Below are 17874 nucleotides of genomic sequence, written 5' to 3' on the forward strand. Positions count from 1 at the left end.
CAACCCCCCTGTTGGAAGAAAGCCAAGTTCCGAGCCAACGAAAAGGAGCGAGGGAGAACACCAAAAGACTAACCCGACGCAATGTACGTCTTCCAAATACGATGGTAGATCTTCCTAGAGGTAGATTTTCTAACCTTTAACAGCGTAGGAATCACTGATTCAGACAACCTATATCCCTCAGCACCTGGCTTTCAACAGCCAAGCCGTTAAATCAGTGACTGCAAAGCAGGATGACAGATTGGTCATTGAGAAAGCAGATTATCCCCAAGAGGAAGTTTCCAAGGAGAGCGACCAGATTAGCGCACCAAGACCGGCAAGGCCAGTCTGGAGCCACCAGAAAGACCGGAATCCCTTGCAGCCTCAATCCTGCACAAAAGTCTTGGCAGAAGTTTGAGAGGGAGGGGGAAGGCATAAAATCAGACGATACTGATGCCAAGGAGCCACTAATGCGTGTGCGGCGTCGACCAGAGGATCCCGAGACCATGCCACAAACCTCTGTACCTTCCATGGAATGTGTACAGCAGAGAGGACTGGAACGATCGTCCTGCCCACCTTAGAATGCCGGCTACTTCACAATCCACCAGGAAACTTCTCGTGCTCCCATGGTGATTGACATAGGCCATGGCTGTGGCGATGTCTGATTAAATTTGTACCGGAAACCCCTGAAGACGAATTGTCCAATGATCCAGACAAAGTCTGATCGCTTGGAGTTCCAGTCAGCAAGTCTGGACTCTTCCCTAGTCCAGACCCCCTGAGCACAAGCTGTGCCAAGGATGCCTCCCCACACAAAGGCTGGCATCCGTGGGGACAACCGCCCAGTACAGGGAGAGAAGGATTTCCCTGTCGAAGTGCCGGAGAATGAAGCAACCTCTAGAGACTGGATTCTTGACCCATTTCATCAGAATCTTTTTGCAGAGATCTCGTGCTGAACTGTGCAAATGGAACCGTTTTGAAGGTAGACACCATCAGGCCCAGCACCCGCATGCAAGCCCGGAGGGATGACCATCTGCTGGACAACAGAAGCTGAATTTCCTCCTCTGGAGTTTTTCCAGAGGAAACAACACTGACTGAGGTGAATCCACCCAGATAGTCCAGTTTTGTGCAGACTTCTGAAGGTTCAGAATCCAACCGAACTCCCTCAGAGATCGCAGAGTAATCTCCAAGGTGTCCATCAGAGCAGTCAGGGACTCTGCTCACAGAAGATTGTCCAGGTACCTTAGTACCGCGAGCCCCCACTGACACAACAATGCTAGAACTGGGGCCAACACTTTGTGAAGACCCGAGGAGTGGAGGCGAGACCCAAGGAAAACGCCACAAATTGATAATGCTCCTCGCCCACGGCAAAGCAGAGGAAATGTTGGTGACCAGCACATATTGGAATGTGAAGGTAGGCGTCCTTGATGTTGATAGAAGAGAGAAAATCCCCCAGATGTTGGGAGGCCACTACCGTGCGAATGGATTCCATTTGGAACTTCTGTACCTGCACAAAGCAGTTTAGCACCTTGAAGTCCAGAATTGGATGTACCCTGCCTTCCTTCCAGGGAACTGTAAACAAGTTTGAGTAAAACCCCTGAAAACATTCCGAAGCCGGTACTTGGACAATCACCCCATAAAGTAACAAGTCTTGCACTGCCCCAAAGTGACCCCATAAGTGATCGGAGGACAAGTACAGTTTGGAAGGGAAGAACCTTTCTGGAGAAAAAGACCAAAACTCCAACTTGTAGCCGGACCAAATGACTTCATGGACCCACTTGACCTTACCAGAGAGGTCCACGAATCCGGAAATCAGAGAAGACGTCCCCCCACCCAAGATACTGGTGAAGGTGCCCCTTCATGCAGGGGAAGCCTTGTTTGCAGGTCTGGAAGAGCCCCTCGTGGCTTGCCAGACCAGGTATTCTTGGAACCTCCAGGAGAGGCTCTCAAGGACTTATTCCTTGAGGGACGAAAAAAGCCTCTTATGAGCCAAGAAGAATGGCTCACGTCTACGACAGGGCTCCTTGCCCTCGGTAGCCTGCGGAAGAAGAGTACTCTTTCCCCCTGTAAGACCCTTACTGATGTCATCCAAGGAAGTACCCAACAGGCGATCCCCAACAAATGGGAGATCAGATAAGGCCTTCTTAGAAGTCTGATCGGCAGGCCAGCATTGTCAGCCAGATAAGGCGCCGAACGACCATAGCTGATAAAGACAACCTAAAATCAAAAGAGCCGCATGCAAAGAGGCATCACAGATAAACTGTAGCCCCTGGATAAACTGATCCACCAGCTCTGCAAAGGCAGGGGGAAGCCGTTTCCCCTCCAGGTCCCAGCGTAAAAATTTAGCCCACTAGTCAGTTTGCGACACCAGGGCAATAGTAAATACCGGCCTTAGCCGAACCAGCCTTCGTGAAACATATGGCAGGCCAGAGCCTCAGCTCTCCTATCAACTGGATCTTTAAAGGCCAAGGACTCCTCAACCAGAATTAAGGTAGCTTTATTTAACCTTGAAACCGATGAGTCAACTACAGGTGGGACTGTCCACTTTTTTAATCAGGGAATCCTTATAAGGATAACGCATAGCAAAATGCTTAGGGACCACAAGAGTTAATTTTGGACAACCCCACTGTTATGTGACAATGTTGTCAAAGTAATCGGGAAAGGGGAACAACCCCCGCCACAGTGGAGGACCTGTGGTGCTAAATCGGGCTGGCGCCTCAGACGCAGCATCTCTGCCATGTTTAAAATTTCACGCTCTAACAAAATCAGTGCATCCACCAGCGTCTTTTCATGCACGGCTAGAGGAGCAGAGGAAACATCCTCACTGTCTGAGCACTTAGGGTGCGTGGATGCAGACCCAGTAGTATGACTCACGTCCGCATTGGCCGGAACAGATTCAGGATCTGATGAAAACCTGGAAAAACAGGGGAGGGCCGCCGACTGCAATCCCGCAACGGGGTTGCCGACCCAGGGTTCACGAATAGACCATCTACTGGACTCCTCAAAAAAACAAGGGGGGGGGGGGTCGCCCTGTGAGCCCCTCTCTAGAGCCTGCACAATAGGAAATAGCCCCCTTAAAAAGGGGCCATCCGCTTTGACACAGGCAGGGTATCTCGATGGTCCTGGAGCGCTAAAAGGGGTAGGTGCCCTCCACAATGGCGGAATGTTGGCATCAAAAATTAAACCCTAGTAGGCCACAAGCCGCGGCCTCAATTTTTGTGGATGCCCAGCTGTCTGGGCCTGAGCCTCAGCTGAGCTGACCACCCAGGGGCAGCAAAGGAGAGGGTGGATGCCCAAACAAAGGGTAGTGGCTTCAGCCACCCTCACTGGGGCCGCCCCGCATAGCTCCCGACCAGTAGGCCACAAAGCTGCAGCATACATTTGGGGCCGGATCCATCTGCTCCCCCAGCCCAAAAACTGTAGCAGGGAGCCCAGAGGACATCCCTGCCCTAGTCAGCAACCCCCAGGGTGGCAGGGGAATCCTGCTCCCCCCCCCCATTGTGCATTGAGTTCTGCTTGAGATGGAACATAGATGAGATAGTCACGGATGACTGCAGGACTGTGGAAGATGGAGAGGACACCAGTGTAGATATTAAACTGTGAACATTGGCTGACTGTAGAGACTTCCAGGATTTTCAGTATGTGGACCAGAATCTACGAGCAGTTGTTGATGACTGGAGATACTTGCAGAAATTCAGGGCTGTCGCAGAGAGATCACCAGTATACTAAATGAACTGGGAAAATCTGTGCTCACCAACTCACAGAAGAGACTTCCATGATTTCGGTATCTGGCATAAATATACAAGCAGCAGTTACAAACAAACAGAAACCCCATCCACACTCTTCAGGACACTAGCAAAAACTAAGACATGCTGGTTGTGGGCATAATTATCCTGTGCCGGACAATTTCTATTTCACCTTTCGGCAGCAGTATAACCCAAAGGCCTTCCTCGGCCTAGAAGGGCAACCGAAAAAAAAAGCCAATAAAAGCAATAGGTCAGCAGAAATTTCTAATGATTTGTATTCAAGTTGCTAAGTGACTGACATTTTCCAGCATTTCAAGCTAGCTACAGAAGCTCTTCATGTTATTCAATGCAGTTGTCTGAGATTGTGATTTGTAAATGCAGATAAGCACTGTAATCAGCTACAACAGCAACTCCATATTCAACTAGGAATCACTACAAATTTCTGCTACATACGGTAGTTTCTAGTATGACATGGCTCTAACAGCGTTGCTGTCAAATGCTGGCTTTTGCATTCAAATGCAAGAGCACTCAAAACACATGCATTTGAATGCAAATCACAGCAAACGATTGGCTTTCTATTGTGGCGCAATGTTTCAGTACAACATCCTAGTTTGGCTGGAAAAAAAACCCAACCATAAAAAAAAAAAAAAAAAAAAAAAAAACACACCACAACATTCATTCAGGAAACAGGAGGATTGCCTCTTGAACACATGAAAGCCATTGCTCTGCTGCCCTCTAAAAATAAATCCAATGAAAATAGCTTTTTTTAGAGGTAGGTATAGACTGAAAGAGAGACCAATGTGAAAGAGGCTTTCCACCACCTGAAGTTGTGTATGGTGTGGGTCTAAATGTTGTGTGCGATGTTAGGAGAAGGCCTCAGCTTTTATCTTCAGAGTATGGTAGGTTGACTACAACACTCCATCATCTGTTACATTCTGTGTGTGGTTACTCTAGTGCAGTTGTCTCCAAACCTTAGGGGGCTGATCTGTTTCCAGCGGGAATAGAACATTTTTTCTGGCATCAGGGAGTGAACAGTGCCCTATTGTTGGTTTCAGAGGGAGGAATGACACCCCATTGTTGATGTCAGCGGCAAAAAGTATGCACTATTTTTGGTGTCAGAGGGCAGAATAGTGTCTCATTTCAGTGGGATGAATAGTGCCCCAAGAGCCAGATAAGGGCAAGCAAAGGACCACAGTTTGGAGATTCCTGCTATAATGGAGTCAAGAAAAGTGTAATTTAATCTTTGATATATTTAACAATATGCACTTTCCATTATCCAACCCACCAGTAAATTGCATAGTTTTTGATAGCTGCAGCTGGTGCTTTCCTTGGTCAGGAGGAAAAGCTCAGAATTAATGCCAACCGCTCATTTAAGTGCCTGCGAGAGTATGCCCCGATTCACGTGTGTGATTGCGGAGATCGCATGTAATTCAGAGCGCACTGCTCCTAAATTACATGCGATCTCATGTGCAGTGCGAATTTCAGCCACTTTGTATAGCTGAATTTGCACCGCATCCGCACTAAACTCGCACATGGGGCTTTTTTTTATTCACAGCAGAATCGGATCGCATAGTGGTTCACACGTGTGCGATCCGATTCTGTGCGAACTTGCAGATCGCACTGCGATATGCGAACGCAACTGGGGGTGTCGTTAACTTTTAATTGACACCCCCTGCGTATCGCATATAGCAGTGTGAACTGCAAGAGATGCGGATGCGATGCGGGATCACGCTGTATATTCGCAGTGTTCCCGCATCGCACAAATGTGAACCGGCACTAAAGCTGAAAGTCTGTTTGGCTATTTTTCCGCAAGCAAACCAAATACATTTCCCTCTGATAACAGAAATATTTAAAATAGTTTTTGAAAAAAATAGACCTATAACCTTAAACCATGTCAGACAAAAGGCATACAAAGGTTTAAGAATACCATTTCAGACATTTTTAAGAACAAACGTCATTCTGAATCTGAAGTTGTTCTTTGATGTAACCATTTCAAAGACTTGCTTTTATTTTCAAGACATTTAGAAAATCATTTTTTTATTTTAATAAGCTTTGCGAAAAGTTGATTTCCAAAAGATAGAAAAAAAAAATCCAGCAATAACTAATGCTGAACTCAAGCCTTGCCTTTAACATTGCATAGTTGTATGGGCTTCTTTTCTGTACTGAAAATGCTTACTCCAATTTTGCTGCATACTGTGATCATTAGAGGCTGCAGTAAGTAAAGTTTTGTAGCCGACTTACAATATGTGGCTTTCCTTGCTTTGATTCCATGTGGATATTCAATTATATATATATGGTCCTTATTGTCCTTCCTAATCTTGGAGAGAAAGCCAGCCTGACTTATTGGAACCAATGGGTGTGAACTTAATGCTCCTGGTGGAAGTATTTTTAACAGGAGAATCAGACTCTGTAGTGTTTTTTTTTTTTACTCTGGCAAGAGTGCATTTCTTACAATGGTGACGGCTCACGTGGGGACTACATTAATGGAGTTGCACGATCTCTGCACAATATCAGTGATGTTTTCCTCAAGACATACATCAGATTTGGACAATTTCATACATTCCCAATTACCTTTGCTAGATTTCATTTTGATATGGACATTTGTTTTTAGCAATTTATCTTCACTATGCTAACATGGCAACATATACGATGCATTTGCAGTAAGTAAAGCCTAGTACACACTCCCCCCCCCCCCCCCCCAACCCAGCGGGCTAAACTAAAAAAAAAACAAAAGACTGACGAACCCTGGAGGAGCCGCTGTACTAACAATCCGATGTTAGAACAGCGATCTGCTATGCTATTGTGTTCTGACAGGGGGACTGCCCCTCTCTGCCAGAACACACTGGTCAAAACCAGCTATTGGCAGAGACTGAGAGCCCTAATCGATTGCCAATCGGCAGACTTTTTTTTGGTCATGCCCCTTCAACAGACGCCATTGGAACGGCTGGCTTCTGTCAAACCGGCTGCCGTACACACTGGCTGAATGTCGGGTGGTTTCTATTGAAACAGCCGATGCCGCCCAATATTCGGCCCCCGTGTATGGCCCTTAAGATAAAGCTGTCGACTGGAAGACTTTTGGCATTAACTAGCCATTTCCTCCCCACCCTTACTGTTCCTTGCCCATCTTTTTCATATATTTGATTTCCTCTCTTATTGGTGGAGAAACAGTATTTCGTTTACCTAGAACACCAACCCCTCCAGATTGACACCCGCACATCAAGGTATTTTGATCTTTGCATAACTTCTCCCAAAAGTCAGACCAATACTTAAATGGCAATGGGTCTAAACTAAGGTATGTAATGAAACTGATTTTAAAATGTTATTAGCATGGAAAAGGTAAAAATCTAATATACAAATAATAAAGTACCTGTACACAATCCTGCTAGGTGTGCCGGACCATTTTCCTTAACTTGCTTAACAAATATGGTGTCCATTGGCTCCAGTCGGTTTCTTTGCCTTCCTAAAAGAAAAATATATATAATATTTTAACATTGAATAATCCAGTGCCATAGCTTAATGTGTTTTAGAATATATTGCACAGCTTAAAAAAGCAATGAAAGCTTTTGTAGCTTGATAGCCAAAATGCATTAAACAAATCCACAGAGAAAGTATACAATACAAACCAAATGATCAGCATTCCTTAATAGCTTCAGTGAATTACATAACACTCCCTCCCCCCCCCCATGAAATGGAATAGGTGGTGTTCTGTAGTCGTGTCCTGGGGAGACAACACTGCTCCTGCACAGATACAGTACAGTGAGCGAGCACTAGAAGTGCGTTACTGGCTGGATAATCCAGTGAAAATAAAAAAAATAAAAAAATGAATTCAGCCGCCACATCTAAGGGCAGATAAACTGCAATATATTCAATGTTTTTGGCTCGGATATACTTTGACATTTTAAAAAAAGTATGTAAGCACATACTATCTTTAAGAGAGTGTGTCAACCAAGGTTTTAGAGTTGCATTGTAAGACTGTAGTGTTCACATCAATTATGTTTTTATTACACCATATGAATCTCAGAAGAGAGGCTAGGGGGCATTCAAGTGGCAAAGTAAAGAAGTTCACCATTCATAAAGCTCTAAATTATAATTGTAGTGTCAGACCACCCAAATCTAATATTTTATTTCTGGTTGAATGCTGGGAGCATTTAAGTTGTTGTAAACATACATATTGAAGTGACTATTCTCAGGTAATACACAAACCCACCAATATAAATTGTGCCAGTCCTGCAGTCTCCTCTTTTCTACATCTGTTCAAAGAGCTGAATTAAAGTGAGATTGTAAAGTCTCTTAAAAAATTATATATATATATATAAAAAAAATAAAAAATTATATATGGATTTTGGCTCAGTAGCTGCCAGATACACCCGAATTGCACGAACCACTTCCAAGCTATGCAAGGAAAAGGGATGAGCCGGCTTGGGACACAAGGAAGGCAATGCAATGTCCTCATTCAAATGGAAGTTAGACACAACTTTGGGCTTCTACTGCGACAGGATAGTACCAATTCCGATACCCTGCGGGCTGAGGTAATAGCCACCAAGAATGTCACCTTCTGGGGTAAAGTAGGCAAGGGAATCTCCCTTATATTCTCAAATAGAGGTTTCTGGAGAACCGAAAGCACTAAGTTTAAATCCCACAGTGGCAAAAGAGACTGTATAAGGTGGGTGTGGCCACATGTCAAATCCCTGAATGAAGGTACGAACTAAAGAGTGTATGGCTAGGGGTCGCTGAAAGATTGCCAAGGCAGACACCTGGCTCATGATGGTACTCAAGGCCAACTTCTGAGGAGTCAGACCAAGATAGTTCAGTCGTGTGGACGGAACCAGAGCAGACTTCTGAAGGTTCAGAATCCAACCAAACTGCCTCAGAGTTCGCAGGGTAATCTCCAAGTTGTCTATCAGAGCAGTCGAGAGACTCCGCTCGCAGAAGATCATCCAGGTACCCCAGTACCAAAAACCCCCACTGACGCAACAATGCTAGTACCAGGGCCAACACTTTCGTGAAGGCCCAAGAAGCGGAGGCTAGACCAAAGGGGGGAGGGGGGGGGGGGAGTAACGCCACAAACTGATAATGCTCCTCGCCCATGGCAAAGCAGAGGAAGTGCTGGGGACTGGCACGTGTTGCAATGTGAAGGCAAGCATCCTTGATATCGAGAGAAGTGAGAAAATCCCCTGATGTAGAGACGCCACTAAGGTGCAAATGGACTCGATTCAGAACTTCTGTACCCACACAAAGCAGTTGAGTGCCTTGAGGTCCAAAACTTGATGTACCTTGCCTTCCCTCCTGGGAACTGTAAACAGGTGTGAGTTAAACCCCAGAAAAGAAGTTGGAACCGAGGCAATCACCCCTTGAAGTAACAAGTCTTGCCTTGCCCCAAAGAGGCCCTTCTGTAAGTGATCTGAGGACAAGCGCAGGTTGGAAGGAAGAAACCTTCTGGAGGATAAGACCGAAACTCGACCTTGTAGCCAGACCGAATGACTTTGTGGACCTACTTGTCCTGTACCATGGAGGTCCACGGATCCGGAAACCAGTGAAGACATCCCCCCACCCCAGATAAGAGTGAGGGTGCCTCTTGTGGCTTGCCAGACCAGTTCCTCTTGGAACCTCTGGTGGAGACCCTGAAGGACTTAGATCCCTTGTCTTGAGACCCCGAAGGGACGAAAATGACATGAGTAGAGAAGAATAGCCCCCTTCTATGACTGGGCTTATTTCCCTTGGAAGCCTATGGAAGAAGAGTACTCTTTCTTGGATAACCGCATCCAAAGAGGCATCACAGACAAACTTTAGCCCCTGGACCAACTGATCTGCCAGCTCTGCAAAGGCAGGGGGAAGCGGTTCCCCCTCCAGGTCCCAGGCGTAAAAGTTTTGCCCACTTTGTCAGAGTTTGACACTAGGGCAATAGTAAATACCGTCCTAAGTGCCGAATCAGCCACAGTGAACATATGGCGGGCCAGAGCCTCCCGACCTCCTGTCAGCCGCATCTTTAAAGGCTGGGGACTCCTCAACCAGAATTAAGGTGGCTTTATTTAACCTGGAAACCAGGGAGTCCACTACAGGTGCAACTGTCCACTTTTTAGGCAGGGAATCCTTATCAGGATACCACATCACAAAACGCTTAGGGAACTGCAAAAGTGCATTTTGGACAACCCCACTGTTTTGTGACAATATTATCAAAGTAAGCGGGAAAGGGAACACCCTCACCGCCTTGGAGGGCCTGTGGGTGCCAAAAGGGACCGGCACCTCCAACGCAGCATCAGCCGCATCCTCCATCTTTAAAGTTTTACGCACTGACACAATCAGCGCATCCACTAGCGGCCTCTCCGCTAGAGTAGCAGAGGAATCATCCTCACTATCAGAGCATGCAGGGTGCGAAGGACACAGACCCAGAAGGGTAAATCACATCCGCTGTCGCCGAATCAGATACAGGTGGCGGTTTTTGCTAGCCCATTTTCCCAGGACCAATCCACCTAGGACACCAAGGACTCCAGAACCGCCGTCAGTGCAGTAAGGGATTGCTGGGACCTGGAGGGCCTGGCATCCTTTGCGAGGGGATAAGGTGGGGAAATGTGCTCCAGGGACTGCATTAGTGAAGAGGAGGACCCACAAAAAAAAGTTAACACTGCTAGGGACACCCCCACTGCGCTGGCGGCACCACAGGGTCCAGCACAGAGCTCTACCGCTTCTATAGCAGAGAGAGGGAGAGAGAACCCCAGAAAGACTCACCACCACCGATCAGGCACTTACAACCCCAGGCTAACTGCACACCATGCAGCAATCAGGAAGAGAAAGACCCAGGAGTGTACAGCACAGCGCATGCACGTTGTCACCTTAGGACAAGAAGCCTTGGGCAAGATGCGCATGGGCGTTCAGCAACAGTGTTAATGGAAGTGGCAGGAATCTTCTGTTCCTGACAGGTGTGAGTGGCTTTCTGTGACCTCTGAGCCCATACACTTCAATGACAGTTTGTAAGTGTCCACAGCTATTTGTGGCTACTCACAAAGCCAGCGATTACCTGCGGCCATCCCCGCTCGGCAGAACTCAATCTCTTGAATAAGGTCAAGGAGATATATTGGAAAATTCTTCTTGATCAGCAGATACAGCCGCTGATCACTGTAATTCTGAGAACAGCGGGATCTGAAGTCAGAATACAATGTCCCTGTGGGGAAGATTTCTCCATTCACGTCATTACAACCACCAACTAAACAAAAAACAAATACAGTGTATGGCTAGCTTTAGAAAGAGCCACATTGGTTAAAAAGGTCAGCTGTGACCTCCCATGGAAGCCTTGTGTAGCCCATTACTAGGCAATAACTTCACAGGTGAAGGCCTTTACTGGAGTCCTTAGAACCAAAAAGTACAAAACAATTTCTAAAGTCCCTTTATAATAACTTGGGGTTAACTGCTCTATCAATATTTGTACAGTGATCAGAGTCAACTGACCCATAATGACTGGCTAATTATTTAATAAAATGTTTTGTCTGTAAAATGAACGCTTCTTTATTCATTCCCATGTCCTCATCCGAAAAGCACTTTTCACTGCAATTTTAGATGCCAGATTGAGCTCTACGCTCGAGTAGGCAAATGTCTGCCAATCAGGATCCAATTTCAATAGGATAGTCCACCATGAAGCAGAAAGTGGTGTCCAAAACATGGCAAGCTTACTAAATGGCTGGACCTCTTACAAAGCAGGACGATGACATTTGGTGCTTTTAAGAGTCAAACAAAGTCCAAGCTTCCACTGTGGGCCTGCAGGTTGTCTTTGAAGACACACCTGTCCTCATGTCATTATTTCCATTATTTAAGGGGATCAGACCTCGATTTACAGATATTAAAAATCAGCTTTCATCTAGGGAGGGACAGCACACTGGGTCAATGGTTAGCACTGCTTTTCTTAGGCTGGCTTTCTGTGTTGGGGGTTATACGCCTACACATTCCCTGCCAGTACATCTATAAAAGGTAGAGTTATATTAATTTATATCTGTGATCTACATAAGTACCTGTAATACAGAGTAACCCTAGTCACACCAAACCATAGTCCGTTAAAATATCTACAGTAAAACTGTATAACCTGTAGCATTTCAGAGCTTACATATTATGCCAACTGTTTTGCCTGTAAATAATCATCACTCAGGCTTTGTTTACACTTGTGTGGTGTAAAAACTGATGGCAGAGTCGGTTCACATTAGCGTGACTTGTCAGCCTGACAAGTCGCGCTCCCTCGCGGTCCATTGACCGCTACAGGACCCATTCTAATAGGAGCAACACAAGTCGCTCCGACTTAGAAAAAGGGTCCTGTACTACTTCGGGGCGACCTCGGAGCGACTTGCATAGACTTCCATTATGCGAAGTCCCTGCAAATCGCTCCGAAGTCGTGGTGCACGGGACTGACAAGTCGCCTCCCGAAGTCGTGCAGAGTCGTGTCGCCCCAGTGTGAACCAACTCTAGTGTTTTTTTTACCAACCAGAACCCACCCCTCAAGACTGCAAAGGAAGCAATGGGCACATGCCATGGCTTGGCAAGGACTATCCCCTTCTTTTTCAGCAAGCAGTAAAGCTATTATGGCGCAGCGGTGTGGGCAATTTAACTCCACCACGCTGCCTGTCAAAAGATATGCTGATCAAGGCGGTACCGCCTCTTTCTCAAAAAGACTATCCAGCTTTGAAATGTATAGCCACACCCCCATTATGTGACATCAGCCAAGTCCCATGCTGTCAAATCGACTCCAGAGCTTGCATATGCTCGCTTATTGGTGGTTTCTGCTCCCTACCATCTTTGTAGTGCCTGGGTTTCTAGATTACGGCAACAGAGCTTACGACATGTGCTTTTTTTCTACTACACCTTAGTGGTTGATTTGCTTTTTATTAATAAATTGATCTTACATACTGCACTTAGAAGTACCCTCTTGGGTTTCTTTTCCTGCCACCAATGTCAAGGTTACTGCAGAATAGAACTGCAGCGGATGTGACCAGGAACTTACAGTAGAATATGGTCCGCGGCCTAGACTCAGCTGATTAATAAAAAGCTGTGATAAGCGGCTGACAAGTTGCTGATCACAGCCATTCATTACAAATGTGACAGCTGACTGGCTGCTACATAAACACTGTCAGCAGATTTTTTCTTGGTTACTCAGTGAGCGGTGTGGGTTTTTACCTTTAAATATGGAAATGGTTAAATTGATTTACTCTATGTGGAGTCCTTCTGTTCCTACTTCATGGTCTATGCTATGGCATATCTATGGAAATTCCCACAAGCTTTTGTGAAATCGCTGCACAGGTTGCCCACCAGTACCTATATAATGATCCATTTGTTACACAAGCACATACGTATGACCTCAGAGGGTTAGGGCTCAAACTTTCTGGAAAAATGGTATTTTACAGGAGTGCAGTTCGTTCTGCACTACGGTGATCAGTTTTCAGCTGACAGCGGGCTAAAGCCTGCTGTTGGCTGATTTCACAGAGCTGGTCTAGGCTCCTGAAAAAATCCCAATAATATGGTCAGTATCCCCCCCCCAGACGCCTGGACTGGCATCTGGATCAGCCTCTCCGCAATCCACCGAGAGCCTGAGCGAGCCCCTCACCAGCCCAGTGCTGCAGTGATCCCCGGAGGGGAGAACAGAAAGCCGCTGACAGTCCCATCTCTGCTCAGAGCGGAAGGGGAGAACTAAGCGATCAATGGGGGACAGATGCAGAATGCACCTACCGTAGGTGAGTATAAATGTTTATGTTTTTTTTAAATCCTGAACTTCTCTTTTAATCCTGAGCACAGAGCTGACATTTTATAGAAAATCTTTATTGTACAGTAGAGGTAAATGACATATTTTAAAGGGAAACCTGCATTACACTGAACATGACTGGAGAGACACTTTAACCACTTCAATACCAGGCACTTTTACCCTCTTCCTGACCAGGCCAATTTTCAGCTTTCAGCACTGTCACACTTTAACCACTTAAGCCCCGGAAGATTTTACCCCCTTCCTGACCCGGGCCTATTTTGCAATTCGGCACTGCGTGACTTTAACAGACAATTGCGCGGCCGTGCGACGCTGTACCTAAACGAATTTGACGTCCTTTTTTTCCCACAGAGCTTTCTTTTGGCGATATTTGATCACCTGTGCGATTTTTACTTTTTGCGCTATAAACAAAAAAACAGCGTAAATTTTGCAAAAATAACAATGTTTTTCACTTTTGTGTATGAAATTCCACCCCCCCCCAAAAAGTAAAAATCAAAATTTAACATTTTGGGCCAAATATTTTTTTTTTTTTTTTACCATGTTTGGAAAAAAAAAAAATTGCAAAAAACGTATTTTGATTGGTTTGCGCAAAAGTTATTGCGTTTACTAACAAAGGGAAAGATTTTTGTCATTCTTAACGCGTAATGGCGGTGATCTGCGATTTTTTTTGCGGGACTGCGACATTGCGGCGGACAGATCGGACCCTTGACTGACATTTTTGACACTTTTAGGGTTACCAGTGACATTTCTACAGTAATCAGTGCTATACATATGCACTGTTACTGTAAAATTACACTGGCAGTGAAGGGGTTAACTTTTTTTGAGAGGGAGGGGTTATGTGTATCCCTAGGGGCGTGATTCTAACTGTGATTGGCTGTGGCTTGAGGTGTAGGAACAGTGATCAACGGTCCTACATAGTAGAACCGTATGATCACTTTTTCTACACAGGGGAGACTGACAGGCGGCTTGTTTACATCAGCCGCCTGCCTTTCTCCCTCTCCACCCGACGATCGTGAGTGACCGGCGGACACCGGGTCCCCGCCGGTCACGTGCGGGGGAGGGGTCCGTGACCGCGTGGGAGCTCCCTAGACCCTCACAGGCTAGCGACGTATCCCTACGGTGCTCTGCCTGTGAGGGGCTGACCGCCGACGTAAATGGTCATGCGGCGGTCAGCAAGTGGTTAAATGACAAGTATGATCATGCAACACTGACATTTTTTTCACACAAATATAGCTTTCTTTTGGTGGTATTTACCCCGTGTTCACATTGGTCCGGTTTGACATGCGATTTGACATGTCAAATTCCGTCAAATCTGAGCCAATTGCTGGGAACTGCGCCGTCCAAATTAGTGTGACGCCGACTTTACAGCGCCGCAGCGATAAGTGACCGCTCCTAAAAGTAGTTTCTGTAATACTTTTGGGGACTTCAGGCGGTGATTTCCATAGACATCTGTGCATGAACCCGCGCAGATGTTTGTAAAACAGCCCTCAAAGTTGGACTGAAATGCCAGCTTGAAATCGTGCTGAACTCACAGTTTCAAAACGGCCTCAGTGTGAACCTGGGCTTAAATCACCACTGGGTTGTTTTTTTTTTTTGCTAAAAAGAAAAAAGACCAAACATTTAAAATAAATGCATTTTTCTTTGTTTCTGTTATATTTTGCAAATAATTAATCTTTCTTCATAAATTTAGGCCAAAATTTATTTCACATTTAATTGAAAATAACCCAAATCAGTGTTTATACGTGTGTATCTATAGGAAAGTTATAGGGTTCATAAACTATATTTGGTAGATTCACTATATTACCAAAAGTATTGGTACACCTGCCTTTACATGCAGATGAACTTTATTGGCATCCCAGTCTTAGTCTGTAGGGTTCAATATTGAGTTGGCCCACTCTTTGCAGCTATAACAGCTTCAACTCATCTAGGAAGGCTGTCCACAAGGTTTAGGAGTGTGTCTAAAGGAATGTTTGAGCATTCTTCCAGAAGCGCATTTGTGAGGTCAGGCACTGATGTGGACGAGAAGGCCTGGCTTGCAGTCTCCACTCTAATTCATCCCGAAGGTGTTCTATCGGTCAGGACTCTGTGCAGTCCAGTCAAGTTCATCCACCCCAAACTCGCTCATCTAGGTCTTTATGCTGTTTTGTGCACTGGTCCAAATTATTTGGTGGAGGGGGGGTTATGGTGTGGGGTTGTTTTTAAGGTGTTGGGCTTGGCGTCGTCCTACCAAGACATTTTGGACAATTTCATGCTCCCAACTTTATGGGAGTTTGGGGATGGCCCCTTCCTGTTCCAACATGACTGCACACCAGTGCACAAAGCAAGGTCCTTAAAGACATGGATAAGCGAGTTTGGAGTGGAGGAACTTGACTGACCAGCAGAGTCCTGACCTCAACCTGACAGAACGCCTTTGGGATAAATTAGAGAGGAGACTGAGTCAGGCCTTTCCATCCAACATCAGCACCTGACCTCACAGAAAAATGGTCAAAAACTCCTAAACCTTATGGACAGTGTTTCCAGAAGAGTTGAAGCGGTTATAGCTGCAAAGAGTAGGCCAACTCAATATTGAACCCCACAGATTAAGACGGAGACGCCATTAAAGTTCATGTGCGTGTAAAGTCAGGCATCTCAATACTTTTAGTAATATATTGTATCTGAAAATTGATGATTACTTGGACTGAAAAATGTCAGTACAGTACAGATATTCCCCAAATAACCCCTTTATGGAAAGCAGGCAGTCCAAGGTATTAAGAGTCATGGAGAGTTTTTCGAAGTTGTAATTTATCTCAATTTTTTGGAAAATGTATTAAAAAATAAAATGTTCCACAAATTTTCTATTTTTTTTTTTTTACATACTGTCACCAGTGCAGTATAGAGTTATATAACATGTGACCGGGATCAGGGACACGGACTGGTGATTTTTTTTTTTTAAACACACAGACCAGAGCAATACAGTGTTACCATAGTAACACTTAACTACTCTGAGGAAGTGTTTAGGATTATTTATTTATTTTTTTTTATATAGGCATTATGATTGATTGTTTATACCAGTGATTATATATATATATATATATATATATATATATATATATATATATATATATATATATATATATATATATATATCAACCATTTTTACTAAAATAAAATGATTCAGTGTGTTTTGTTGTGATTAGCTGTGATTGGCCACAGCTAATCATATGGTACAGATGGGCTGTGATTGTACCATGCGAATGTGATCACTGACCAATCACAGCTAGCAACACAATTGTACACAATTGTGATGTAAGGAAGCCATCCTTTGTTTACAGTTGTCATGTAATCTGCTGGGATTGGTCCCAGCAATCACATGGTACAAGCAGTGGGCCGATACGCTGATCAGTCATCAGCTATATCCGATGACTGATCGCATCGAAAATCGGGCCGTTAGTGAACACAAGTTTACCGACGATTTTGATCGTGTGCCCGGCTAATGTCGATGGATCCATAGCGAAAATTTATCGTTTCTACAAAAGTTGTTAAGTGTATGGTAAAATCGAAACGAAAATAATATTCTGACTGGTATTGTGCATGTTATCGAACGATCATTATGATCATGAAAACGATTATGTAAAAGAGTTTATTCTGTAAGTTAGTGCCCAATTCGCTTTCGACTGACGAATAATCGTTCAGTCTGCAAACGGCCGAAATTCTGTGCGTGTATGGCCGGCATAAGTCTGTTTTTCAAAAGAACACGCTCTCCTGCAGACGAAGCAGTAGGAAGGTTGAGACAAATAATTTACCACCAATGGGAGTGCTTACAATGATCGGATTTGATTTACTGTATGTGAAACCTTTTTCCAAAAATGACTACTGTTGCTGGAACTGCTTATACAGTGTTAGCTGGGAGTTTAGCTTCCACTTGTTAGTGTATCTAAATCTGCTAGTATATCAAACACTGCCCTCCCACAAGATGGAAAAAGTGGTGACCCCTGTGCTCCTTTATCCAGAGTGGGGGGCACTCTAATACAGGAAGTGTGTTACTGGCCAGATCACCAGGTGAAAGAAAGTTAATGCAGCTGCCACATCTAATGATTGGTGAGCTGCAATCTATTATACGTTTGGTTTTAGTTTTAATATCCCTTAACCTGTTTCAGACAGTAGTCAACTGTGTACGGTAAGAATAGAAACCTGTATAAATGTGACAATGCACACAAGACAATGATGTCCAGCAGCCCATAGCAACCAATCACACACTTCCTTATGACAGGTCAGGGCACGTAGAACATGAAGAGGATTGTTACTGCTGTGGTAATACAATCTCTCTCTGCAAAGTATAAAACAAGGTGTGAGTGAAATGCGTAGAAAATAGCCCAAAGCATCAACCAGAACGGTCCGGCTCTTCTCTAACAAGGAGATGCTAAGATGGCACACTTATGAAAA

General features: G+C 44.9%; 1 protein-coding gene across 3 annotated transcripts in view; it reads right to left on the minus strand.

Moving 5' to 3' along the window:
- The window catches only part of ARHGAP21 (Rho GTPase activating protein 21), a 342461-nt gene that overhangs the window by 146602 nt on the left and 177985 nt on the right, over nt 1-17874 (minus strand). For all 3 annotated transcript variants that reach the window (XM_082258120.1, XM_082258121.1, XM_082258119.1), the window contains exon 4: nt 7087-7179. In XM_082258120.1, coding sequence (XP_082114246.1) covers nt 7087-7179 — 93 coding nt within the window. The remainder of the gene's footprint in view (nt 1-7086; nt 7180-17874) is intronic.

Source organism: Pelophylax lessonae (assembly GCF_965119305.1).
Source record: "Pelophylax lessonae genome assembly, chromosome: 5".
In the NCBI taxonomy this organism is placed as follows: Eukaryota; Metazoa; Chordata; class Amphibia; order Anura; family Ranidae; genus Pelophylax; species Pelophylax lessonae.